Source organism: Filicampus tigris, chromosome 1, assembly GCF_054856515.1.
Source record: "Filicampus tigris isolate MCC_2025a chromosome 1, RoL_Ftig_1.0, whole genome shotgun sequence".
In the NCBI taxonomy this organism is placed as follows: Eukaryota; Metazoa; Chordata; class Actinopteri; order Syngnathiformes; family Syngnathidae; genus Filicampus; species Filicampus tigris.
In genome coordinates this window covers 2581273-2609176 of record NC_141217.1, presented here as the reverse complement: position 1 = coordinate 2609176, position 27904 = coordinate 2581273, and the positions used below count along the sequence as shown (strand labels likewise).

At 42.0% G+C, this 27904-nt stretch overlaps 1 protein-coding gene across 2 annotated transcripts; it reads left to right on the top strand.

Annotated features, from left to right (window-relative positions):
* Positions 1-20: 20 nt before the first annotated feature.
* Positions 21-26981, top strand: LOC147152478 (radixin). 2 transcript variants are annotated; one of them, XM_086047057.1, is made up of 15 exons: positions 21-244; positions 2903-3000; positions 16590-16673; positions 16749-16844; positions 16949-17071; positions 17228-17379; positions 20036-20128; positions 20212-20358; positions 20492-20588; positions 20678-20841; positions 21073-21203; positions 21551-21711; positions 24909-25001; positions 25084-25320; positions 25405-26981. In XM_086047057.1, exons 2-15 carry the CDS (start codon positions 2989-2991, stop codon positions 25567-25569), a joined length of 1755 nt encoding a protein of 584 aa, XP_085903183.1. In that variant the 5' UTR covers positions 21-244; positions 2903-2988; the 3' UTR covers positions 25570-26981. The 2 variants fall into 2 exon arrangements, with proteins under 2 accessions (XP_085903183.1, XP_085903192.1); XM_086047066.1 differs by having other exon boundaries at positions 22-244; positions 20036-20119.
* Positions 26982-27904: the final 923 nt, after the last annotated feature.

Genomic DNA, 27904 nt, shown 5'->3' with positions numbered 1-27904 from the left:
AAAGCTACTACCGGAAGCTGTTGATGTGTATTCCGGAAGGCTCGACACTGAGACTCTCAAATCGCCTTATGGTTGTTTAGACATCAACGCGTTTCTATGCCTGTGGGAATTTGCTTGTGTAAACGCAACAGACACGCTTGAGGAAGGAAGCGTGACGGATTTTTTTCGCCGATCGTAATTTTCCACGCCAAAAGACGCCAGGCTTTTCTTTTATTTAAGAGACATACTAGTTCCCCCCACCCCGGTGAGTTGCTTCTTAACGACGAGTCACTCAAGTTTGATGTAATCGCGGAAATGATCGTGTTCGACGTTTTTTTTAAACAGCACGTTACTTATATGAACTGGAAACAATGTATACGTGTCTGTTTATTTAGTTACAAAACGACGCTTGGGTGACTGACATGTTTCCCCCCCCCCCGCTCTAAACTTCACGTGCACGCGCGGGGCAGCCTTGGCTACCATTTGACTTGTCCCGTTATTTAGACGACACCCACTAGCTAGGAAATGTTTTGGCGTTTCACGGGCAACCTGTGATTAAATGTACAATATCTTAGCGTGAACAACTTCACATCAAGCTTACGTTAAGTTACCATCCAGAAATGCCTTTGTTAAAAGTGTAACTTGTGCTTCTTTCATGATTTCGTAGCCTTGTAGTTTTGAGATATTGGATTTTGTTTTCTCCGGTTTGACTAAATCATGGCTACGTTACCGTGGAACAAAACTCTGGGAGGAAACCAGATGTACTAATTGCTAACGAGCAACAAGTGGACACTTCTGTGATAGTTAACACAGAAGCCACATGTTGAGCCGCCACGCTGAATCATGCTCATGCTCAGTTAACTGCTGCAGTAATTGACGGTGTCATTTTATGCTACGTGGACTCGATTACACATGTCCTTTATGACGTTTACCGTTGCTCACCATCAACGATGGTGCCTTGAAAGCAGGAAAGCGTAGAAACATAAGTTTGACTCTTGGATTGGAGGTGAACATTTGACATGTCTGTTTTTCGTTGTGTAGTACAAATTGCGTGGATGCTCACAATTTTATTCGATTAAAAGGCTGGTCCAATACAAAACAGAAAATAATAGTAACACCCTACTATAAAACATTAAACATTGCATCATTACCTGTGATTCAATGATCTTTTGGAGAATCACATTGCAGCATCAGTTGTCATCACAGTTGTACATGACCTCACATTTAAAGGGACACTTGGGCAAGCTTAACATTGGCACTTATATAATAGGTTTGCATGTAAAAATGACATTAGTACTAAAATGAGAGACTGTAGTGATTTAAGGTATTTTTTTGTGATTAGGTTTACGACAAATTTCCCCGCCCCTAAAAGGGGCGTGGCTTATGTTATGTTTTCGGTCTCGCGGTCTACGTCACGCGAGGAAGGCATGCTTGGTAATATTGCTCACTTTGTCAGTTCTGTTGTCTAAAACAGTGACCGATCACCACCATAATGCAAATGCACATACTACTCTTGTCCACTTCAACCTGTGAAAGTATAAAAGTGTTCTACACAATAGTTTAGATTTATTGACATAAAACGTGATCTCATCATGATCACCTCCACAAAACAAAATCAAAAATACCGTGGCGATTGCTCCTCCACTTTCACAAGCTGAAGCGGACAAGAGCATGAATGCGCACACGAACCCCGACTGGTTATATTTCGGACATTTAGCAACGCTAAACTCGTGTCTCAGAAGGGAGAGAGACGGCGGCTTGCAGCATGTAGATTGGAGCCCCCCGCTTCCCTCCCTGGCTAAAGGTAGGATTGGGACGGCTAATAGCAGCAACTAGCTTCAGGCCGTTAAAACAAAAGGCGTTAGCACAACAACATTAGCTCCTTACTGTCCGCCCAGCGTGTGGAGGTGAAGGTGAGCCTCTGTCTTCATTTCGCCTCGCAAGCAGTCACGTGCGGTGTCCCTGCTTACTTGCAGCCGCGACCTGCCTGAGTGAAGCGGCGTGAGAGTGACGAAAGCCCTCATCGAACAGCGAACAAAAGGTTTCGGCGAGGCTGACTGCACAGACGAGTGTGGCCGCATTGGAACGTGCCATTTCGGCAGTTACCTTCCAAATTGGACGGCGCGTTCTAAGTTGAAAAACTGGGTCCATTCCTCATTCAAATAAATGTGCACTTCTACTCATTCCCACTTCAGTCTCTGTAAATATCCTGTCTGGTGTTTAATGCCTCGCCCGTTGTAACTGTGATCAGCAAAGAAGCAGTTTTTTTTTTTTTAAGCAAAGAAGCAGTGTGCGCTTGTCCCAGCCTAAATCTATGTAGCTCTGCTGAATTCCACATTTTCTTATTCTCATATAAATCAGTCACGGAGAGGTTAATCCTTTTGATATGTTGAAGTGGGCTTTAGTAGAGATGTCCACATAAATTTTGGCACCAATTGATCGCCGTTTTTGGACGTTATAAGCAATAAAATAATAATGATTTCAAATGGAGGGTTTGGAATCGGTTCCTCGTGTGACTCCGGCCGAACATGCATAGAACGCTAGGGGGCGTGGCCATTCTCCTCATTAACAAGGGGTGTTATTCATGGAGTTACTTATTTACTAATTTCTCCAAAATGAATGGATAAAAGAGAAAATGGCAACTCTTTTCATTTTCCTGATCCAAAAATATATAAAATGAACTTGTTAGTGAATACATGGCCATCGCGGCCCCCAGTCCCTTTAATATTCTTACAGAAAACTGTGGAGCATTTAAAAATGGATACTGGTAAAATTACTGCTCAGCCATTTCAAATGAACCACATGTGTTGCTCTGGGAGTGCATCATTACCATCAATTCTAATGTGAATAGCATTTTGTTAATTTTTTTTCCTCTGTTGTTTAAATACTCAGTTTTAACACAATATGTTTAATCCTTTCTCAGGTTCTGCGATAGAGATCTTGTGTTCATCCTCTGACAACAAACGGAATCTTCTCACCTGGTTTGTTTAGGGAGTAGAGGAAGCAACAATGCCGAAACCGGTAAGAGGATGAAATAATATGAGCAAGTAAAATTCAACACTTTCCTGTCATGATAATACCTCCGCATGTGAGGCGGGGTTTGTTACATTTGTTTGCATATAACCACTGTCCTGTGATTGGCTGGTGGCCAACCCAGGGTGTACCCCGTTTCTTGCCCAAAGTCAGCTCGGATAAGTGTAATTTGCATTCATACACCTCTAACATTCCCCATAACAGATAACTTCACAAGAAAGCAATTGCTGACTAAAGTACATGATCTACTCTGCCGAAACTGCCATTCTTATGAATAATGTTTAATTTCACTATTTAAGTCTTATTTTTTTAGAGCAAGTGACACAGTTTCAAACATCACAGTACAGTGGTACCTCAACTTACGAACTGAATTAGTTCCATGAACCCATTTGTAACATTTCTAAATTGAGGTAATTTTTCCCATTGAAATGATGGAAATTGAAACCCTAAACCAGGGATGGGCAATTCCCGGGGGACGATATCCTGCATGTTTTCTATGTCACCCTGCTGCAAACCACCTGATTCAATGATCAGGGTCGTTGTCCAGCTTCTGCAGAACTTGCTGATTATATGATCATTTGAACCAGGTGTGTTGCAGCAGGGAGAGATGGAAAACGGGCAGGACACCAAGCAGCAAGCTGCTGCTCTTATAATAAGCATCATTCGCTTACAGCTTGAATTCTTTATGTGCAAACTAATCATGAAGACAATTAAGACCAAAGTACATTCAACTTGCATTAAACTTTGCAACTTAAGCCATCATTCCTGACATGTTTATAGATAAGGGAGCGGCTTAAATTGATGGTGATACTCTGGCCTTAAAATTTTTAGCTGTAATTCTTTAGGGCGTTTTAAAATTGAACCCAAACTATACACTATGCAGAGTTGCACTAATACAGTGAATACATACAATCTATGAATACAAAAAGAAGTACTTGTATACATATTTCACTTGGGGCACCAAGACCTTTTTTTTAACGGAAGTTAGTGAAATCAGAGGAGTAAATTGTGAAAATGCCCTGTGCTAAAGAAAACTAAAATAAACACTTGTAATGGTTTTTGATTTTGTGTTAATTTAAACTTTAGCAAAAAGGTTTTGTTTTTCTTCACCGGTATGCATAATTTAAAAGTAGTAAATTGATCTACACATTACACAATCAAAATGTGGTAGGCACCTGTAACAAAAAAAGGAACTATAACGTAGTATATTGCAACAAACTTAATGATGGGTTTTATTGTTATGTGATGCAGATGAGTGACACACATGTCGTTTTTTTGTTGAGTGCTGATATTTCCCAGTTCATGAACGCATCACTCCGTTCGCGAGTGAGAGAGAGGGAGAGAGCAAGCGTGCGCTTCCTGCTTCGATGTCCACCAAGGGTATAAACATACAGAGTTTTGGTTGTTAATCAACGCGGGTTTACTGAATAATGGCTGCTTAAGCCATAGAAGATGCTACGATGTGGTTGCATACCAAATAGGACATTGTGTTACAGCCAGAGCTGGGCACTTGACCCTTTTTTGCTGGTCCGACCGCAACCCTCCACCCTTGACCTGGGTATCCTTCCGGCCTCGACCCCCCCCCCCCACCTTATTCATAAAAATTATCACCCCACGCCCCGTTCGAACCCAGTCTCATCCCACTCCCACAGGAAAAATCCCGAACTGTCCCGGATCATAGTATGGTTGGGTGGGCGTTAATTGTCTCGTCTCATCCCGTCCCAGATGTAAACAACTCGCATCCATCCTGCTCCCATTCAAAATGATTCCCATTCCGGTACCGCTCCGATTTTAGAGGTCAGACGCATTAAAAATAAAATGTTTGTCGCCCCCCTCTCCCTCATGGACTCTCCCGCTCCCATCTGCTCTTGTGAACTTTTTATCCTGTCCCGTCCCAATCCCGTGATTTAAAGGTAAAGTTGACTCCCATCCTGCGGGATTCCTGAGGTCAGCCTCAAAGCAGGCATAGAGTTTCATGCCTTCCCCCCCCCCCCCCCAATGTAAGTGACACTCCAGTACAATAAATACTAGGGATGTGCGCGACTAGTCGTTTAACAGTCTATGATTTATAAAACGTTTAGTATTTTATTAGTCGGTTAAACACTGCATTAAATATCACGCATCTTGTTCCTCACGTCTCTGTCAACAAGATGAGCACCAAGAGAGAGAATTGCACCCCTCTGCCCCCGCCTACACGTACAAATAGTAGGGGTGGGGACACTAAGTTTGGGGAATAATATTTAGAAAAGTAAATTCTGAAGATGTCGAAGCTACCACGAAAAAAACCCAGCACCGTTTGGCACATTGAGGTGTTTCCTTTGAGTGTGGTTTCTCATCGCTCCGGTAGAGTAGTTGTAAGCTGGTTTATGCTGAACCTACAGGTCGATGATGGCGGAGCCGGGCCCAGTGGGCATGACGGCAGGGCCAGGCAGACGAGCATGCTCCCCGCACATCAAAGATTACCCAACTAATTTGTGAAATGACTGCCCGCTATATGCTGCCGCTTTCTTTTGTTGAGGGCAAAGGGTTCGAAAAATTAATGCTGTATATCGAGCCTCTGTACACAGGGCTAAGTCGCAAAACAATCACGCCCCAACACGAGAGTAACCATAACCAAATAAAAGAGGAGATGCTACGAGCGTTTGAGCGGGTCAACTACTGTATGTGGCCATAGTCGTTGCCTGTGTGCATGATAATGCAGCTAACATGGTGCTAGCGAATGAGACCCTGCTGGACTGGGAGTCGGTACCATTACTCATTACATTATTCATAATAAATGGCATGCATTGCATTGGCAAATGTATCAGAAATGTATTTCTCTTTCAATTGTTCACTTTTATTCAGTCAGTTGTTGTTACATCAATAGAATTTAAATGAACAAACTGTCCTGAGTGTTTGGGCCAAAATAGCCCCTAAATACACGAAGCATTTGCATTGTAAACTTTGAATTCAATATGTATTAAATTTCAAGTTTTCTTGCTTATAGACTAGTCAACTAATCGCAAATAAAATTTGAGACTAGTCGGCGGGCAAATTAGTCGAAATTCCCATCCCTAGTAAATACTGTACATACAGTGTCATACATAGACCCAAACGTTTTGACTCGTCTACTGAAATCTAGACGACCGCTCTGATAATCACTGAAAGTAGCATGTGTGTAGGCGGAACTTACGGCATAACAGCTCGCTTGTTGAGTTATTTTATTTTATTTTATCTTTTTTTTTCTTTAGAGGCTCCACTAAAGTACCGGTAATTACTGTAAATCTCATTCGGCATGTCACGATTCTTCAAATCCTCAATTTAATTTTATTTTGAAGTCTCGATTCGATTCGATTTTTTTATTACATGTTTTCATTTATTTATTTATTTTTAAACAGCACAGAGGCCTATGCTATTTTTGGACTGGTTGGTTTTAATTTTGTACATTAAGTCTTATTCCAAAAGCTGTGCTACGTGTAAGTCAGGAGTGCCTGACCAGTCGATCGTGGTCGACCGGTAGGCTGCAGATTGGTCCCTATATTGTCACTATATTGAATGTTGATTAATGTGTTTGGGTGAGTCACTTGTTAGTAGTAATCCTCAAGAAGGATTTTAAGGACTTCATTTAGCTCAGGAAATACTATAAGAACATTTTCTGAAAGTCACTTTTAATTTGATGATAAGCATTGATATTGACTTTTTTTTTGGGTGATAAATAAGAATATGCCAACTTAAGCTGTCAGGTAATTGTAACTGATTTCAAAAGTTGAAGAAACTTAAAGCCAGCGACGTCGCAAGCCGGCTGATATAACCAGGGGTCTACATAAGAATTTTGATGTGTTTCTCAGATGCATACTAGAGGTTGTTGTTTGGGGCCCTCCCCACTCCCTTTTTTTTCCTCAACTCACCGACCTCATGGAGAATGAACGTAAAAATGTACATCACATCTGGGAAAAGTAGGGTCTGCGGGCCATCAGCCCATCCACAGTCTCTGCAGCCTTTAGGAAGTCAAACGTAAATGTCAAGTATGCACTGCTAAAATATTGACCTGCATGTGTGTCAGCAGTGCAAGCGAACAAGAGCAGCAACCTGGCTTCAGTGTTGCAAACTTAAATATAGTGTACCTGTATTCAGTGACTTCTCTGACCATCCTAGCAACTATTTTTTAAATGAATAGTGCCAGTTGGCAGCAATCTTAATTCCTGCACAGTGGAGTGTAATGAGGAATTTGTCCTGGTAATGATTTGGGAGTCCTAAAAATGGATATTGGTTTGTGGCCATGTCACACACTTAAAAAATACGTTAAAAAAAATGTAGACATGTTTCTTTGTGTGTGTGTGTCAGAGAATGTTGATTAAATTGTGATTTAATGTTTATGCCGTGCCTTCAGAATCACCCTCTAAAACCTGAAGTTTTCCTGGAAATTCAACACCTCTAAAATAATTTATCTCAGCCCCTGTAGCAAAAAAAATATAATTCCTAAAGAATTTAAGAGCTTAGACATGTGGCTTTCAACACAGAGTTTATTATTATTTATTGTTTCAATCAAAAATCTAAATATAAAGTGTCAGTGCAAAAGAAGCACTATTTTTAATTTTTTTAAATCGCATGGTAATTACCATCTTCTATTCTGTTACAAAGCCATCTATATCATCATTGTCTGCAAATATATATCTCAACCATATATCACGTTCGACTGGTTCCACTGGTTCAAAGTCCACAAGCGCGTTGTCTGTATCACTACGGTCACTTATTTCAGAGCACCTGCGACCATTGTATATTCTGATGCATTTAATTGGCCAAGAGACCGAAAATGGGTTAAAAAAAAGAAAAGAAAATTATGTATCCGCTCTCCGGCTCTAAAGGTAGAAAGACAGAACAGCGCTGGTAGAAACACGGGTATGCTCTCCCAGCCTAAATGGGTTAAAGTTAGTTGCTCCATTGCATTTAGCGCATCGATATGTTTTTTAAAAAAGTGAATTTGCTGCTTTATGAAGCGTTTTGGACAACATAAAGTGATAAGATAAAGCACTATAAAAGTGAATTTCATTGACCGTTTACTATTGTGATTAATTTGGATGTTTCATTTTGTTGGGACTAAAAAGTTAATAGGTAAACAAATATCGATCGCGGATTTGGGCTACGAGTCCAGCCTATATTGGACAGACTGAGTGGTTTGGACAATCTGCAAAATAATTTACGAGATTACCTTACACCCTGGTGTTATGAAGAGACGATGAAACGGTGTCAAATTTGAATACCGCCCAACTTTTGTCTGCCCCGCAATCCGGCTGGACAAGTCGACGTCCACCAGAACGACTTAAGTTGAACCAAAGTTCAATCGGCTCCATGCAAAATATGATAACATTTTTTTAAAGTCTTGTTGTTAATCCACAACTACCGAGTAAACTAGGTGTAGAGTGTGGGGAACAATTTTATTTGTAACGTACATTCAATAAAATGGATCGATAAATTATTTCACGCTAGTTGCACACAGTATTTTCTTGTTATATTCCAGAGCGTGAGTGTGCAAGATTGAAAACGCGCACAGTCCAGCTGTAAGCATTACCTATTTTCCAAAACCAGCCACTGATCATTTGATGGTGTCTATCGTGCCCTGAAAGTAACGAGGCTAACAAGGGTTTGTTTAGAATGATGTTTTAATGCATAGAAACAAACCAACTTATTCTAATAATAAGGTAAGTTAATGTATAAATTGATAACTAGCTTGTTCTGTTGCACTTTGTTTATGCTAAAATATTGAGAACTAGCTTGTTCTCATGTCTTTTTTTTATTTATTTTATTTTTTTTTACATTTTGGAATCAGTGAAGTTAAGATGGTTTTATAAAATACAATAAAAAATTATCGTGCTTTTTGGAGAGACCTTTAATTAGTATAGGTTTATTTACAGAAAAGCCATTGTTACTATATCAAAATATCATATTGAAATCGCTTTTATTGTGTCGAATTGTATTGTTCAAAAAAGCTATACTGTATTGCTTTGTGTCGACTAGGCCTAGTATCGATACTTATAGTATCGGTCAAAAAACGCATTGTTACACCCCTCCTTTATATGTGATCGATCGCATTGCGAGAATAGTTAATATATATGTTTGGTCTGATTGTAGCATAACACCTAACACTTACAGTATTCCTCATGCCTTGTTGTATTGAAAGCAATTGTCGTGTTTGACACGTATCGTATGCTTCACATCCGAGTCTGGTGTGCATCTTATGGGTTGTTTTATCGTAGACATGAGCAAACTACGGCCCGCGGGCCATATACGGCCTGCGGGTCTTTTTAATCCGTCTCGCCGAACTTGTCCAACTAAAAAAATGCAATTGAAATCATTCAATCATTTCATCTTGTCCCTGCAATGCCTGCGTTTCCCCAATAGATGGTGCACTGACCAGTGGTAGACCTTTTGTGGGAGTCAAACCACACCCACTGTCTTTCTGCACGAAAGTAATAGGTCTTGTCTAGCGATCACGTCATCCAGTCACGCAGCACGCAGGCCATCACACGAAATATACATTTCTGGGTCTGGACGCGAGCAAGATTTGCCCACCGCCACGCCAAAGATATACACTTTATGAAGTACATTGTAGTGATGGTGAGCTTCGCACTTCCTAGCATGCTTTGGTTGAGCATGGTGGGGTGGACTTCTTGGTCCGGCGCCGGGTAGAGGTGGAAAGACGCGGCCGTCGACACTCAGAAGTTTGTTTTCCCCCCACCGAATAGTCATGCTGGAAGGTGCGCTGCTTTGCCATAGTTACAATATACTGTATATACATTGGTGTTTTAGAACAATACTTACCCATGACCACATTCATAGTTTCATGTAGATAAAAATAGCGACGGCTTGTGGCCAAAATGTGGTGACCATTACACGCACATTCAAATAATGAATTTGATACCAGTTATTCTCTTGGTTCTAGTTCTCCACTAACTTCCTCTTGATTTAAAAAAAAATATATTTCTTTCAAGCTGGGTTCAAACTCATTGCAGCAGGCCTTGGGTTCTTGAAAAACAACTGCACAAGGAACGAAGATAACACTAATACAATTATTTATCTTTGTTCCTTTTATTACTGTTTAACTTAATTCCTTGTGTTGTTCATTGCAAAAAAAACTTTGCTTCACACTAGTTTGTAATATTATCATTATCTATTCTTTATTAATTGTAATATGTTATACCTATTCTCCATCTCTGGCTCATTTGGTTTAAGCTATTGATGTTATTTTGTTATTAGTCAAATTTTATATTGTGAAAAATAATGGTTGAATTTCACAAATATCAGGAAACAAAGTACTGAACGTTTTAAGATAATTGAGGAGCTTTTGAGCATGGAGTCGCTGAAGGGGAAAACATGAGGAGAAGCCTTGTATGGACAGGTGTGTAAACGCCGCATCTTGCATATTCATTGACACAAACATACTACCTGGATGAGAGGTATTTTGCACATTTGAAAGGTGCAGCCGTCAGTGCTGTTAGTCAATTGTGTTGTCACTTTTGTAGTCCGGAAAATACGGTACTTGCATTATTAAAGTAATAGTTTTATTGTATTTCATAGTATGATGTCATTTTCTGTCATATTTGTAAATGTATGTTGTAAATGCACTGAAGCTTCATTTGTAGAAAATCGCAATATCTGTCAGAAAAATCGCAATACAATTTTTTTCCTAAAATCGTTCAGCCCTACACGACACACAACACTTCAGTATATCTGGCCCAAACACTCTTTAGATCCCAATGTGGCCTGCAAGTCAAAAGGTTTGCCCACCCCTGTTTTAGTGTGAAGCCGTGTCGCTGAACACACAGTGGTGGATCTCTGATGCAGCAATTTGTCTGAACTTGTAAAAGATGCCAAATGTTTGTGGGGACAGCAGACAGTGAGATGACAGGAAAGATTCCTTGGAGACTGTTTGATTAGTGTGCCATGTTATTGTGCACCCCCAGCCGAATGTACAGGGCAGGAGAGGATTAAGTGACCGTCTGGTCCACACAGGATTCCACCAAGCTTCACTCTGTCGGTTGGCTTTGTTTTGGCTCTCACAGCTTACTGCTGATAGCTGACGGGCCCCACACAAGCTTGAACCTCTACTTGGTGCTGCAGTAGGGCAGGTTGACTGTGGAGTAAATGTACAACTTGTTTAACTGGATATATTGCTCCATCTTATGATCAAATCGGTGATCGGTTATCGTTTTTTTCAAACTCGCTCATTGGCCCCGAAATCATGATTGTCCTAGTCTCAACAGTAAATATTCATAGATTTATGTAGTCCTCCATGAAAACAGACTGATTACCTTGGCGCTGAATCTGAATCCGCTTTTACTTAGGAAAACAATCAACATTTTTACAGATTTTCTGACAGGTTATGGACCAAACCAGTTACTGAATCATTTGCATTTTCTGCACTGTCAATTTGAAATAATGTCCTGATTTTTACATGTTTTTTAAAGTGTTTTATTTCTTTATAATAGTGTATTTGTTTCTTGTTTCTGTATTGCATGTTTCTGTATTGCATTATATTTATTTTTAACCACAAACTGGTTAAAAAAGGTAAATACTGTATAACTTAATTTTGGGGCTGGAGCGGTTTGATTGCAATTCCAATCATTTCAATTTCCATTCATAGATTTACAGTATGACCGTTTCAAGTTACAAATGGGCTCACGGAAGCAATTAGCTTAGTAAATAGAGGTTCCACTGTAAAAGAGACCCAGTTCCACTCGCAAGGCATACATTACATGCCCACGCCATGCTAGTAACACCTCTATGCTTCACTGATGAGGTGGTATGCTTGCTGGATCTTGAGCAGTTCCTTCCCTTCTCCATTTCCCTTTTCACCTTTCTGGTACAAGTTGATCTTTGTCTCATCTGTCCATAAGATGTTGTCCCAGACCTGTACAGGCTCTTTTAGATGTTTCTCTGCAAACTCTAACCTGGCCTTCCTGTTTTTGATGCTCACCAACGGTTTACACCCTGTGGTGAAACCTTTGTAGTTCCTCTGATGAAGTTATCTCTTAATTGTTAACTTGGATACAAATACATTCGCCTCGTGGAGAGTGTTCTTGATCTGGCAATTTGTTATCAAGGTTTTTTTCTTGATGAGTGAAAGGATTCGTCTGTCATCCACCGCACTTGTTGTCTTTGGTCTTCCAAGTACTTTGATGTTAATGAGCTCACCAGTGCCTTTTAAGAATGTTCCAAACAGATGATCTTGCTATCTCTCTGATGGGTTTGTTTTGATTTTTCAGCCGAAAGATGGCTTGCTTCACTGATAGTGACAATTCTTTGGACTTCATAATGAGAGATGACTTGACAAGATTCCAAATGAATATTGCATACTTCAAATGTATTCTGGGCCGTTTATCTGCTCCTCGTCAGTGACAAAATGAGGGAATGACACATACCTGGCCATGGAACAGCTGAACAGCCAATTGTCCAATTGCTATTGGTCCCTTAACCCATTAGGGCCTATAGCGCCTGGCTCAACAGCTCCCCAAAACCTAAGGTCGTCTTTGGAATTACCTTTGAAAACCTGAAGTTTTCCCAGAAATTCAACACGTACAAAATAATTAATATCGCAGCCCCTGTAGCAGACAGAAACATAATTCCAAAATAATTTAAGACCTTAGACATATGGCTTGCACACAGGCCCGATTTTATTAATCTTTACTGTTTCAATCGAAGATGTAAAAATAAAGTGTCAGTACAAGTTGGCTCTATTTTTAATGTAAAAAATCGAGTGGTAATTACTAGGGATGGGAATTTCGACCTATTTGCCTACAAGTCTGTAAGCAAGAAAACTTGAAATTTAATACATATTGAATTCAAAGTTTAAAATGCTAATGTTTTGTGTATTTACAGTAGGGGCTATTTTCGCCCAAGCATTCAAGACAGTTTGTTAATTTAAATTCTATTGATGTAACAATAGATAGCTGTCTACTGGCTCGAAGTCCACAAGAATAAGAATAAGAATGCCTTTATTGATCCCGCAGTGGGGAAATTTTCATTGTTACAGCAGCAAAGATATAGCTCACACAGGGACGGCGGCATAATGTGGCCATTAATGTATAACATTGACTGTGTCGTCTACATCACTACCATTACTCATTTCAGAGCTCCCACGATCGACCGCCATTGACCGCGGGCTTACGACACAGTCACGCATATATTCTGATGCATTTTATTGGTTAAGAGACCGATAATTAAATAATAAAAAGAAAATGTACACGCTCTCAGTTTAAAGGGTAGAAAGACCCAACAGCGCTCCTGTCTCTAATGGTAGAAACGCAGTTATGCACTCCCGTCCTTAATGGGTTAAAAGATGAAAGACACACACAAAATGTGCTGTAATTCCGACACCATTCACCTGAGTTGGATGTAAATACCCTCAAATTCAAGCTAAGAGTGTGCACTTTAAAGCACATCTTGTTTCATTCCAAATTCAATGTAGTGTTGTACAGAGCTGGAATGCTGAAAATTGTGCCAATGTCCAAGCATTTATGGACCTGACTGTAGGATGAGAGCAGCGCAACCACGAAACAGGTGACCAGTCTCTGTCTTGACAGCGCCAGTAAGCGGCACTGTGGCAAATTGCGGCCAATTCTGGAACTAACAGACTTAAACAGGTACTTTAAAAAGTTGTGTTTTCAGTGGATTGGACACTGTTTGCTGTCCATTGAATCAGGCGTCCATTTGGTTCCGGGTCCGTTAAATTGAGATTCCACTGTATTGTTTATACGCTGGATTAAATAATATATACCTCACGTGTTATTACAGATGTGATCAACTCACCATTTTTTTTTACTGCAGCAGGGGATCTTGCAAGGGAAGAATCAAATAAAATAACAATACGAAACAATGAAATCAACAATACGGTGGACGTTGAGGTTCACCCTGGTGGACAAGAGGCTAGCCTCCTACCGCTTTTGGGTGTGGGGACGGGTCCTGACTGTTTTTGGTGCCTGTGCACCAAACAGCAGTTCAGAGTACCCACCCTTTTTAAGTCCTTTAAGGCGGGCTGTTGGAGAGTAGTCCCGCTGGGGAACTCCATTGTTCTGTTGAGGGACATCAGTGGGTCCATAAGTGCACTTGGCACCAGGCATCTTAGACCGCAGTTTGATGATGATTTAGTGGTCGTTATGGTTGGGAATCGTTTGAATTCAGACGATTACGGTTCCTAACGAGTTTCGATTCCGATTCTTCATAATACAATCCAATCCAATTTTATTTATATAGCGCATTTCACAACAGCTCCAGCTGTAACAAGGACTTTACATAAACAACAAAATAGCCATAGTGCAACAAGTGAAATCAATAATTTAACACAAAACACTATATACAGTAGACACCAGAAAAACAGATGAAAATCTATCAGTTATTTAGTATTATTTTTCACAAGAGCTTTATTTTTAAGACGTTCAAGGCAATACAATAATGCAGCTGTCAATGAAAGCATGCTACTGAACACCGATTGATTGGCTAACCTTGTCTTTCTTTAGCAAGAAAATATATATGACAAACACAATGTTGCATTTTAAGGGCAAGGTCTATCTAATCTAAGCAGTCCATGTAACCATATGTTGTATGTGCATATGTACAGCATATATGTATGTACTGTAGCTGTGTATACTATAAGCTAAATATTAGCTGGATATGTGCATTTGTGTATTGAACTTATTGGCTCAATGTTGCCATTAGACGTACTTAGCCGATTCTGACTTTTGGGTCATAAGCTACATCGCCTCAGTTCTATGGCTAGGCGTCGGCCGAATGAGCCAGCCGGGTCGGATCAACCCTGCGAAGGGCGACTGCTGCCACCGCGGTGTCCCAGCGGCCACCGCCGCTGTGGAGATCCGTGGGAAGGGCCGGGCGCACACCCAGGGGCGCACGCCCAGAGTCGCCGCCGCTGCAGCATGCGCTTGCCTGCCGGTACGAAGCGAGCGGAGGGGCTGACAGAGAGGACCATGGCAGCTCGAGTGGGAGCGAGCTTCTATGCTATTGCGACGCAGCTTTGGTGGCCCGGGGCTGCGCGCCCTGCGCGCACATTTTTATTTTTTTTAATTGGTCATACTTTGTTCGTAACTCTTCTGCACGGCTAACTATTAATCGAAACTTACCACCGACATTCTAAATTCTGAACCGTTCCGGGAGAACTGGAATTATGGATCCGGTTCCACTCGATTCACGGTTCTCGGTGCCCAACCCTAGTGGTCGTGTTATTGGACTGAGGCCACATGTTTTGGACACTGGTGGAGAGGGACAGAGCTGTCAACCAATCACCACCTGCTGGCGTGTTGCCTCCAATGATGGATGAAGGTGCCGGTCTGCCGGCAGACCAAAATGCATTGGTAGGGTCTGCTGGGTACACCAGGCAGGGTCCGCTGTCAAAAGGAGTTTCAACTCGCACATCCGAAGGAGGTGGGCGACATTTTCCTTGCCTCCTTTGTTGAGGCGGCCAGCCGGAGCTGTGGCCGTAAAATGGTTTGTGCTAATCCCTGAACTTGTTGGTGGACACCAGCACTGAGGGATACAGTCTACCTGAAGGAAGAGTCCTATCGGGCACTCTGGAGGTCAGCTGATGGGTAGCGGCAGGCCAAGCAGAATGCAGCGCCTTTGGTTGAGGCAAAACTCAAGACGTGGGAGGAGTTTGGTGAGGCAATGGAGAACGACTCCCCGATGGTTTTGAGGAAACTCTGGTCCACCATCCTGCATCCCAGGAAGGAGGGAGCAAAACACCATTGACATTTTCTGCTGTTGGGTTGAACAATTTATGGTTTTCCAGTCCAAATCTTGGTTTTAGACTCCACTGTCAAATGAAAGCCAAAGCATTGTTTCCCACAGATTTGAAATCTACTTGGGTGGGTGGATGCCGGCGGTGGTGGGTCAAATTGTTATTTTTTTTGTTATTTTACACATAATTCTAGAGAATTTTCAGAGTAAAAATTGTCACCACAATACTCAGTGACAAAACATTTTTTGCACTTATTTTGTATTCAAATAAAAAAATATTAATGAAATAAGGCTGTCATTCGACCTTAAGGAAATGGGTGGACGTATGTTAGTTTTGCGAAGTGTTTAAAGCTGTCGCGGTGGGCGGGTAATGAGAGGTTGTCTTGTTCAGTTGAATAGCTGATTATTATTTGGCAGCAAACCGTTGTACACCAAAGCTGCAAATTAAAACTACGGCGATTCCTTGCAAAGTTGACAAACCGCACACCGTATGTGGCAGCTTTGGACTTTGGCGAGGTGTGCGGCAAAGTGGTTGCGTATGTGTTGGAGCTCCCCGCGAGAGCACCGAATTGGCCAACTCGTCACATTTTTGCTACGCGCCGCAGAGGTATAAACCAGGCTTGAGTGACGGCGAATTAACGTTACATGTGGTCGCGACCCGTTTTGTTTTTAGTTTTTTTTGGGAGGGGTGATTTTTATATATATAATTTTATTAAATTCTCTTAAACGGCTGTCTGTTTATTTGGGCGGCCCGCCCAAGTATTGACATGGTGTGGGGAACGCTGCAAAGCAGCAATTGTTTTTCTACTGCTTGTAGAGACAATTTAAAATGCCTGTGAAATGTGTCTTTTTAGATTAACGTTCGTGTGACCACTATGGATGCAGAGCTGGAGTTTGCCATTCAGCCAAACACCACCGGAAAACAGCTTTTTGATCAGGTCAGAAGAATCATTACCGTTTTCCTCTCACTTGATTGAAAGAGCTGCTTTGATATCATTGTTTGTGTTGTGAAGGTGGTGAAGACAGTGGGGCTACGGGAGGTCTGGTTTTTTGGCCTCCAATATGTGGACAGTAAGGGCTATATCACTTGGCTCAAACTTAATAAAAAGGTCAGCCCCTCCCTGCGCCACCCAGAAATGCTGTTTTTCTTATGTTCAATATCATATTTTTTGTTCCCAATCCACATTCACATCTGCACACCATTTTTGTTCAGGTGACTCAGCAAGATGTAAAGAAAGAGAACCCACTGCAGTTTAAGTTCCGAGCAAAGTTCTTTCCAGAGGACGTTTCGGAGGAGCTCATCCAGGAGATCACTCAAAGGCTCTTCTTCCTTCAGGTAAGCCTCACCCTCTTCTCACTGCGTCTTTAGTCTGCTTGGTCCTATAAATATTAGAATGATGCTGAGACAGACAATCTGACTGTTTTGAGTTGAAAAAAAATCTGTCATAAAATATCTGGTGAGTTGTATTTGTTGTCTTTACTGTTGTGCCAGGTGAAGGAGGCCATCCTGAACGATGAGAACTATTGTCCCCCGGAAACAGCAGTGTTACTCGCCTCATACGCCGTTCAGGCCAAATATGGAGACTACAGCAAGGATGTCCACAAGACTGGATACCTCACACACGACCGACTGCTGCCTCAGAGGTTCTCTATACTCACAGATGCCAAGTGTTCAGATTTGTGTGTATTTTGTTAAGGGTAGTTGCCATGTGTTCCGCTTCCATGGATAAGTCGAAAATGTTCCGCAGAGGAGCGAGCGAGCGAGTAGGTAGGACACGCTTGACCTGTAAGTAGGACTGTGGCTTGTGATTGGCTGACGAGATTTGGTCCCTGCCAACCAATCACAATAATGTTTTTTAATGATATCACCTAGGGGTGGGCGATATATATATCGTCATCGATATCATCGTCAGTCTTTTACATTATCAAGTATTAATACTGCCTCGAAAAGTATAACGAGTCAGTCGATGGCCGCAAAGCATGAGGAAATGCTGAAATCCTCATTCGGTGAATCAGTGTGCATTATGTGCGGCAAAGGAGGAGGTAGTGATAATCATTCGCCGAATCAGCGAGCGGGACCCAGTCACGTGAGTCTGTCCGCACTGCAGCCAAGCTGTTTCAAATATGGAGGAGTGTCCCGTGGGAAATCATAGCAAGGCGCAAGTCCACGTCATCTGTAATCTGTAAATGGTTTGGGGTTGACAATACTGACGTCGGTGGGAATAACATTGTCAGATCTGCCAAAACGGACACCATGAAGAGCAATACTGTTCCACCACGAGCCATATGGATTACGAGGAAAACTTGGCGACCACGCAAGCACGCTAAACAAAAGCAATATTTATCAGAATGCCTTGTTTCAACTAGTGGGCTTGCACAGAACATATTCTTGAAAAAAATGTTTGGGTTGACTTTCACTTTAAACCAACGGAGTACACGCGTTCATGCATGTAATGCCAAATAAAGTTCTCGTTAGTACACTGTTGTTGTCCGCCCATTATTGGACATAATAATCTGGCGATGAAGCTTCACTGCGTCTTGCTGCCCTTGTTCCTCATCGCCATTGTATGGTCCCACTACAGCTGGTGGCACAAGGAATAGCTGAAGCTAGCAACATGAGGCTAACCTCTAAATTGTGCGCCGATCACACTTTTTCCCTGTGTCATCTAGGGTTGCATGGTACACGTGTACCAGTTTAGTACCTCAATACTAGAGTTTTTAAAATGGTACTATATTTAAAAACATACTGTACTTTTATTTCATTTTATTGAATGTGGTTGAATTGGTAAATTAGAGCCTGTCTCTTTTAAGCACAGTGAGGCCAGCGAGCGTGACGTAGTTTCCCACACGCCTCTGCCTCCTTTTTTATTTTTTGTGCCTCCGTCTCTTTACATGCTCACAGGCTGAGAGAGAAAGTGAAGTCGCGCAGACAAAGCATATGGAAGACAGTGAGGAACAGAGATAGTAGCTGCAGAAAAGCCCGTACTCGTTGATAAAACCCGAAGTACGGTATGAAAGTACTTCGGATTCAAATTCATATCACCACATGGGCTCAGGGACACTGAAGAAAACCAATATCAGTAAATACAGTTAAGCTGTAAATTCACAAGTACAACTTGAAACTCTACTATGCAAAGCAAACGCCGCCGGCTTCTCTGGGCCCAAGCTCGTCTAAGATGGACTGATGCAAAATGGAAATAGTGTTCTGTGGTCTGACGAGTCCACATTTGAAATTGTTTTGGGAAATTGTAGACGTTGTGTCCTCTGAGCCAAAGAAGAAAAGAACCATCTGGAATGTTATGGATGCAAAGTTCAAAATCCAGCATCTGTGATGGTGTTGGCCTGTGTTTGTGCCTACGGCATGGGTAACTCACATATCTGTAAAAGCACTGTTAATGTTGAAAGATACACACAGGTTTTGAAGAAAAATATGCTGCCATCCAAGCAATGTCTTTTTTATGGACGCTCATGCTTATTTCAGCAAGACAATCGCAAACTACATTCTGCATGTGTTACAACAATGTGGCATCATAGTAAAAGAGTGGGGGAACTCGACTGGCCTGCCCGTCGTCCAGTCCTGTCTCCCATTGAAAATGTGTGACGCATTATGAAGGGTAAAAATACGACAACGGAGACCCCTAGACTGTATGGGGAAGAATTCCTACTTCAACAATTAGTGCCCTTAGTTCCTAAACCTTTATTGAATGTTGTTAAAAGAAAAGGTGTTAAACATTACCCTGTCTCAGCTTTTTTGGAACATGTTGCGGCCATAAAATTATTTGCTAAAAACAAAGTTTATCAGGTTGGACATTAAATATCTTGTCTTTGTAGTGTATTCAATAAAATGTAGGTTGACCATGATTAGCAAATCATTGTATTCTGTTTTTATGTTTTAACACAACGTCCCAACTTCATTGGAATTGGGTTTGTACTACCATAATAATTTTTTATTCACCTGATATGTTAAAATGTGTCTTTCTGGTCAGTGAGATGTGAGTGAATGTAGATATAGTGCCAAAACATATTAAATCAAAACTGAAAATATAATAATCTGTCAATATTTTGTCACAAAATTATTCAAAGGAAGAGAATAAACATAAAAATGCAAAGAAAATATGAGTGAAAATATGTGTTCAGAGTATTTTTGACGGCATGTGTTGCATGGCTAAGACGCAAATGAGAAAATAGCCTCAATGTACCTGAGAGGCTTGGCATCTTTGGATAGTTTTTGAGTATGTCTCCTATGAAAAGCTATTGTATGCTTGTTCACATTTTTTTTTAATTGTGTGTATGCATGCAGAGTGCTGGAGCAGCACAAGCTGACCAAGGAGCAGTGGGAGGACAGGATCCAGACTTGGCATGAGGAACACAGAGGAATGCTCAGGTCTGTGAGGTGTGCTTTGGACATGTTGTCTCATGTACAATAACAATGTGTGTTGTGTAGTGTAGTGTATGATGGTGTTTTATCCTCACCAGAGAGGACTCTATGATGGAATATTTAAAGATAGCCCAGGACCTGGAGATGTACGGAGTCAACTACTTCGAAATCAAAAACAAGAAGGGCACACAGCTCTGGCTGGGCGTAGATGCACTCGGCCTTAACATCTATGAGCATGAAGACAAGTACGTGGCAGATCCTTTTTGCGTCAGCATTAGGATTGTGTGTGTTTGGGGCTGATGGATCTGAAGTTATGCCACCATTGCTGAATCAAGCGGTCTTTTTCTCAACAACAATACACGGTCCTTGCCCTTGCAGGTTGACACCAAAGATTGGCTTCCCCTGGAGTGAGATTCGAAACATCTCCTTTAACGACAAGAAGTTTGTTATCAAGCCTATTGACAAGAAAGCACCTGTGAGTGTCAAAGCGGTGAACACAATTCCAGCTTCAAACACACAGGAAGCAGGTCTTGTCAATGTGCCACTCTTCACTGTCGTCTGCAGGACTTTGTGTTTTACGCGCCGCGACTGCGCATCAACAAGCGCATCTTGGCGCTGTGTATGGGTAACCATGAGCTGTACATGAGGAGGAGGAAGCCTGACACCATCGAGGTGCAGCAGATGAAGGCTCAGGCTCGGGAGGAGAAGCATCACAAGCAGATGGAGAGGTACTTCACTGGTCCTCTTGAAAAGGGTCACGTACGGCGCAGTTGCTCTCAGGTCAAGTAGCTGATGCTCACACGCTGTTCTCCGCTTGAGGGGTGTGCCTTTGTCATACTGGCATCAGCGATGTGATGTACAGTAGAACAGCTAGACTTGAGAAAAATTGCAGCCAAAGAACACCAGGTGCTCAATTTGTGTGTATGTATTGTGATGCACTCCACATTGAAATGTGTCAGGGCCCAACTGGAGAACGAGAAGAAGAAGCGAGAGGCTGCAGAGAAGGACAAGGAAAGGATCGAGCGCGAGAAAGACGAACTTATGGAGAGGCTGAGACAGATTGAAGAGCAGACTACAAGAGCCCAAAAAGGTACAACAGCATGGAATTGTCTTGGCAATACCCAACTTCCCAAAACTGGCACGCTGCCTGAAATGCAGTCTAAGTAAAAACACAGAATCTTACAAAGCCACATTGTATCCAGATGGTATGGAGGGGTATTACATCTTACGCATGCGCATAAGGTACTTTAATGGTCAGTGCCGCTGTCTGTCGGTACGGTGTATTTTTCCATCTTAACGTGCCGACAGCCAGCCCAACGCCACAGTGGGCCAACGTTGGATTGGTCTATCTAGGCCTTAAGACAGATCTTGGGATACGTTATGAAATTGGGACGTTTTGCAAATTGGAAGTCCTATCTTGTTTGTGTGTGTTGTCAGAGCTTGCGGAGCAGACGCGCCGGGCCATGGAGCTAGAGCAAGAGCGACGAAAGGCGCGAGAGGAAGCTGAGAGGTTGGATAAGGAGAGACAAGCAGCGGAGGAGGCCAAAGGCGAGTTGGCCAAACAGGCTGCAGACCAGCAGAAGAACCAGGAGCAACTGGTGGGTGTCTTGGTGATGGCAATATGTTGGAAAAACGTAACATGTTTGGTAAAAAAAATACAACTGAACATTTTTATTATTATGTTAATTCATGTATGAATTAACTTTGTGTGAATGCAACTTGTTAACTTGCTACTACTTGTAGCAAGTGTATATCTATATCTTCACACTTCACTGTAACTTCACTGTACATAAACAGAACACGAGAGAAGAATGAATCACTGTCAACAACAGTTCAGCCAGCTAGCTTTTGTCCTAAATATATTCAGAAATTACTTATACTGCATCTTCACACTTCTCTGTAACTTCAACAAAACCTGTATATATCTAAAAGAAAGAATGAATCACTTTGTCGACATCAGTTCAGCCAAGTCGTCCAAGCTATTCAGATTTCTGCGATTCTCAGCATCACCAACATTTTGTGAGCACCAAAAACTTGGTGGACACACAACAACATAGTGACCCTCGACTCCGGTGTGTCTCCAAGCTCCCTCACACACAAACGCAGACACAACGTGGGCTGAAATAACGAGCAGTCTTTGTCGATTCAAAAACATGTTAAAATGCAAGAAATTGGCAGGGCTTTACAAGGATAAATTAGACAGTGAAGCCAGACACCGATATCTTGCAAAAATAGACATTATAAATGGTTTGGATCCCTACAGAATTCCCAAAACTGAGTAGAGCTACGGACCGGACCTACTTCCTCCTTTGTGTGCGCCAGATATTTTCGTGTACCTTGTGTGTAGTGAAAATGTACTAAAAAGAGTAATAGAAATTATCTAAAAGCCAAACTAAAAAGGTATGTCTCAAGCCCCCCTTTAAAAATATCAACAGTCTCTGCTGACCTGACGTCCTCTGGCAGGCTATTCCAAAGCTGTGGACCAAGATGGCAGAATGCAGCCTCGCCGTGCGTTTTGGTTCTCACCGTGGAATAATTAAAAGGCCGGTGCTAGAGGACCTCAGGAGCCGTGAGGGTTGATATGATAAAAGCAAGTCAGATAAATAAGATGGCCCAAGAACATTAAGACATTTGTAAATTAATAAAAGTACCTTAAAATCGACCCTGAAATGAAGCCAATGCAGCAATTTTAAAACTGGTGTTATGTGCTCCCGCTCTCTGGTCCTTGTCAGCATCCGTGCAGCTAAATTCTGCAGTAAGGTGGAAATACTCTTTTTGGGGAGGTCAGAGAGCAGGGCATTACAATAATCCAAACGACAAGAAATAAAAGCATGCATCAACACCTCCATGTTAGCATGAAAGAGAAACGGGCGGACTCTGGCAATATTCTTAAGATTATATAAAACAATATTAGTTACATTTTTAATGTGAGGAATAAAACTGAACTCAGAGTCAAAAATGACGCCCAGGTTCTTTACACACATTGTGAGGGTTTCAAATCTTGTAGTTTTGGTAAAAGTTTCACTCTCTGACCTTCAGGGCCGATAACTAAAACCTCAGTTTTGTCCTCATTGAGCTGTGGGAAATTGTCTGCCATCCATGACTTAATATCTAAAATACAATTTAAAAGGGTATCAATCGGTCCTGTGTCATCAGGAGACGCGGCAACATACAGCTGTGTGTCATCAGCACAGCTGTGTGTCATCAGTGTAGCTGTGGAAGCTGATGCTGTGTCTCCTGATAACGTCCGCAAGGCGAAGCATATAAAGATTAAAAAGTATTGGACCTAAAATTGAACCTTGGGGACCCCCCACATTTAATTTTATGGATTTTGGAGGAACAAGTATTCATGCTTACGAGGAAACTTCTGTCTGTGAGATAGGAATAAAAGCAGTACCAGAGATGTCTGTTTAATAAAATTTGGTGATCTGCTGTATCAAAAGCAGCGCTAAGGTCCAGTAGCACCAAGACTTTGAGTTTTTTCAAGTGTACAATACCTCATATTAGGGCTGGGCAATATGACTGAAAAGTATATCACGGTATAAGTGTTTCATATTGGTCAATAGAGACAGATATTGAATTATCTTTTTTAAAACTATTGAAAGTGACCCGAAGAAAAATACAGGTTATTTTATTTTAACATAATACTTAACCTTTAATAAGAGGTCAATGTAACTATGAAAGAGTGAAATAAACTGGTTGATATAAATATTAAATAATCTCCATTTTAAACATAATGTGCTTAGAAGGGCTGAGAGATAATGTTTGAAAAACTGTCACAATCTAAATATTTCAAGTATTGACTGATAAGTCAATATTGATAATTATTGATTTTGTTTTAAACCTTTTCTTTAAATAACAGTTAACTGCTCTTGTGTACATTATGTAGTGTAATGTGCAGCTTGTCCTCCACCAGTGCATTGTAAATGCTAATTTGCATTAGGTCTACCCCAAAGCAGTTGTTGGCATTAGCCTTCATTCAATGTTCATCCAATGTAAGTGAACGAATACTCTCTTGCGCTACATACATTATCGTTGACCAACCGTCTTAAGACTACTTTATCTTTTTAGCGGACTCATTATTGCCACAGTCCAATCATATTTTACTTGATTGATTTTACCTTGAGTGCGATACCGGTATCGGATAAGGCTAACTGACGCTAGCATGTCAAAGACAAGAACTCCTCTGCTTGTGCAGCACGGCTCCATCCGGGGGTGTTTGGGGTTAGGGTTATCATGCATAATATCAATTAATTGTAAGAGTTGTACTGAGTCGAGTGGTCATTTATTTGAGCGAATTTATGGCATTCGAATGCTGGACGCGAGTATAGCACTCAGCCGCCGGGCCCGCGAACATGCACCTGGGTCACCTCACCAAGGAGGTGTCCAGGAGGCATCCTACTCAGATGCCCGAGCCACCTCATCTGGCTCATCTCAACATGGAGGAGCAGCGATGGATGACCAAGCTTTTCATCATATCTCGAAGGGAGAGCCTGGACACTCTGCGGAGGAAAGCCATTTCAGCCACTTGTATCCGGGATCTTGTTTACAATGCAATACAATTTTATTTATATAGCGCATTTCACAACAGCTACAGCTGTAACAAAGCACTTTATATACTTATTAAAAACGCTGGTGTCCGAATTGCTCTTCTTCAGAAGGGGCTTCACCAACCAAAATAACAATCATAACTTCAACAAATTACGGGCCTAATTAGAAAGATATTTGAATTTCCACCCCCCACCCCCCACGCACCTCCCCCACCATGAAAGTGTTGTCTGTTGTTTGATTTCAGGCTGCAGAGTTGGCTGAGTTCACAGCCAAGATTGCGCTGCTGGAAGACGCCAAGAAGAAGAAAGAGGACGAGGCCACCGAATGGCAACACAAGGTGCGGCTCACCTCAGTCCGCACGAATGCTGACGTTGACTGCGCGCGCTGCGCCCTTACTCGCTCTGCTTCTCCTTCCACAGGCTCTCTCAGCCCAGGAGGACCTCGAGAAGACCAAGGAGGAGCTGAAGACGGCCATAACCACGTTGCCAACCCCTGTGAGTGGCCACGCGGAGAGCGAGCACGACGAGCAGGATGAGAACCACGCCGAGGCCAGCGCCGAGCTGTCCAACGAGGGCGTCTGCCAGCTGGATCTGCGTAGTGAGGAGGCCCGTGTCACCGAAGCCCAGAAGAACGAGCGGGTCAAGAAACAGCTCCAGGTGTGTTCCGCTCACCTTTCTCTTTATTCCGATTGAGTTGAAGAATTTCACCTTACGTGCACCGCTCCTCTCGTGTGTCATCAGACTTTAAGTTCCGAGTTGGCCGAAGCCAGAGACGAAACCAAGAAGACTCAGAATGACGTCCTGCACGCTGAAAACGTGAAGGCGGGCCGAGACAAGTACAAAACGCTGCGTCAGATCCGGCAGGGCAACACCAAGCAGCGCATCGATGAGTTTGAGTCCATGTGAAAAGAAGACCCGACGTTCTCCAAAACGGCCGCACGCTTTCTTATGGGCAACTGATGCAGCCACCGTTCCCATCCCCTCTTAAGTCCCTCTCAACAAACGTGGACCTTTGATCTTGTCAGACTGCCAAAGTTGTGCTCCTTGTGGGATGCCTACCACGTGTGGGAAAAGACACTGTCACACCAAAGAGGAACACACTGGGTTCTTTTCAGAGCAATCCTTAGATTGCTACACGTCTTTGATCACGTCTCAATTCAATATGCTAGTTCTGTTGTTTGCTTTGCTTTTGTTTCGTTTTATCGCTAACATATTTTTAGCCTACTGTCACACACTTCCGAGGTCGTATCGTCAATTCATGTTTAATTTAAAATTGTTCTGCAGTATTTTATTTGTTCCATTTCAAACTGGATTTCTAGAGTAGACTAGATTATTTTCAGATTTTGTTGGGAAAAGAGACACCCGGCCTGTCCATTTCAGGTGTTGATGGATGAATGTAGCAAAGGTGTCAAAGGGAAACTGTTACAAAGCAAGCCTCCAACTTGAAAGTGTTAGCAACGTAAGCTAGCTGGTCGTTGCATCTCAATGATTCGTGTGCCGCTCCCAGATGTGTCCCAAGTGGTGCTCTCAGCAAGTCAAAATGTAGAACGTGAGGCCTGGAAGAAAACAGTCTGTTTGATGACGGGGCCCCTCCCGACCCATCCCAAAAACATGGAGGTGGGCCTCCAGCACAGCTTGAGACAAGCCCCAAGATGTACTGCAATCTGCAGCATTTACAGATGGGGGGTGGGTGGGCGTATTTATTTGGACCTGGTGTATGCTTAGTGGGTACCTGTTACAAGGGAAAGTGTTGAACAGATACTTTCTGTATGAGTTTATTCAAGGTAAACATCCTTTGTTCAGAGACAAAGTGCTGTGGACATGTTTGAAATTAACATGAAGATGAACTTTTTTTGGGTTCGTTTTAATTAACAGTACAACATTGCGGTACTGTATTTTTGCAAACACATACAGTACATGTTTGTTATGCTATACTTGACAGCTGGTGCAGGTTGAGGTTTTTTTTTTAATATTTGAGGTGTTTTTAAAGCACTTGCCCTGCCCTTTGTGTTTAGTGTTTGCCATAGCAGGAAAAAATAAATAGCATGTGCTTCCTGACCATTTTGAGTTGCAATCACAAAGCCTAAACCTGCCAGTCATTTCCATGGGAGAGGGGGCACTTTTTAAGTTGATTTGAGTTACTTAATGTTCTTGGCCTGCCCAGCTAAGCCAGCTTGTGTATGATGTTCCGGCACCAGCTGTTACAGTGTGCCGTTATTTTTGTTACTCATTTCAGAGTCAGTATGTTAAGATTGTTTGATAAAAACAAAACTGTGCGTCGGATCACCAATAAAATATTTTAAATGTGTGACCTTTCATTTGCGATTTGTCCTCTGTTTTGAGCAACAAAGCAGCAAATAAAAGTACATTTGCACAGCAATCACAACCACAGCAAAGTGAACTAAAACAAGCCGTAAACCAGAAGGGCAGAGTAATAATCACAGCTGGGCATTTTAGTACAAATTGAGCATCTGTTATTTGACATCTGTCTGCAGCATGGGTACCCTTCCATCGTCCGTCATTCGCCTTTTTTTCCGGGGGTAAAAAAAACAGTATCTACTATAGGCCGGTCCGCCTCTACTTTTAAATGGGCGTCCGTCGCGATTCCGACTAAACTTTCAATAGCAAAAAGTCCAAGTCTTCAGTTAAGAGCCAAAAATATGTGTATATATGTATATAACCCCAAAAAAGTGCTCCTCAAAACAAGTCATTGAGCAAAACTTCTCAAAGAAAAGATCATTTGAGCTTTGAGAGGCACATTATATGGTGGCAGGTGTGTGGCTATTAAGTCAAATGAAGAGAGTGAATGCAACTGGTCAATTCAGAACACAGCCTCACAACCCTCATTACAAGCGGGTTGTTTACAGTTACACATTATCTGAGTTCTGTATTTTTAATTCCCCTCATGATTTTTTTTCTCCAATTGATTTGTGCGGGTTATAGGTCAGGATAATAGTGGAAAATGTTTTGAAAGTTATCTTGGTCTTGTATGTTATACACCACAAAAACAAACATTAGAGCACGAGTGTGTAAACCTTTTATATCCACTGCAGTTGCCGAAGTTGGGTAGACAGTAAGGTGAACTTCATTGAAGAGGCGCGTTTTAGTTTGAAAAACTGGAAGGGCTTCCCTATGAATGACAACTGAAACCATTTCATACATCATACTAACAATGTAAAAGTTTTTTTTTTTTTTTTCATTCATCTCATTGGGTGGGCAGTCTGTCAATCTGGGTGGGCCT

Bases quoted from the DNA above. Each gene is read 5' to 3' on its own strand.
- LOC147152478 (XM_086047057.1), top strand. The intron at 16,674-16,748 runs GTCAGAAGAATC...TGTGTTGTGAAG, and splicing joins GAAAACAGCTTTTTGATCAG to GTGGTGAAGACAGTGGGGCT. The intron at 25,321-25,404 runs GTGTGTTCCGCT...GTGTGTCATCAG, and splicing joins GGGTCAAGAAACAGCTCCAG to ACTTTAAGTTCCGAGTTGGC.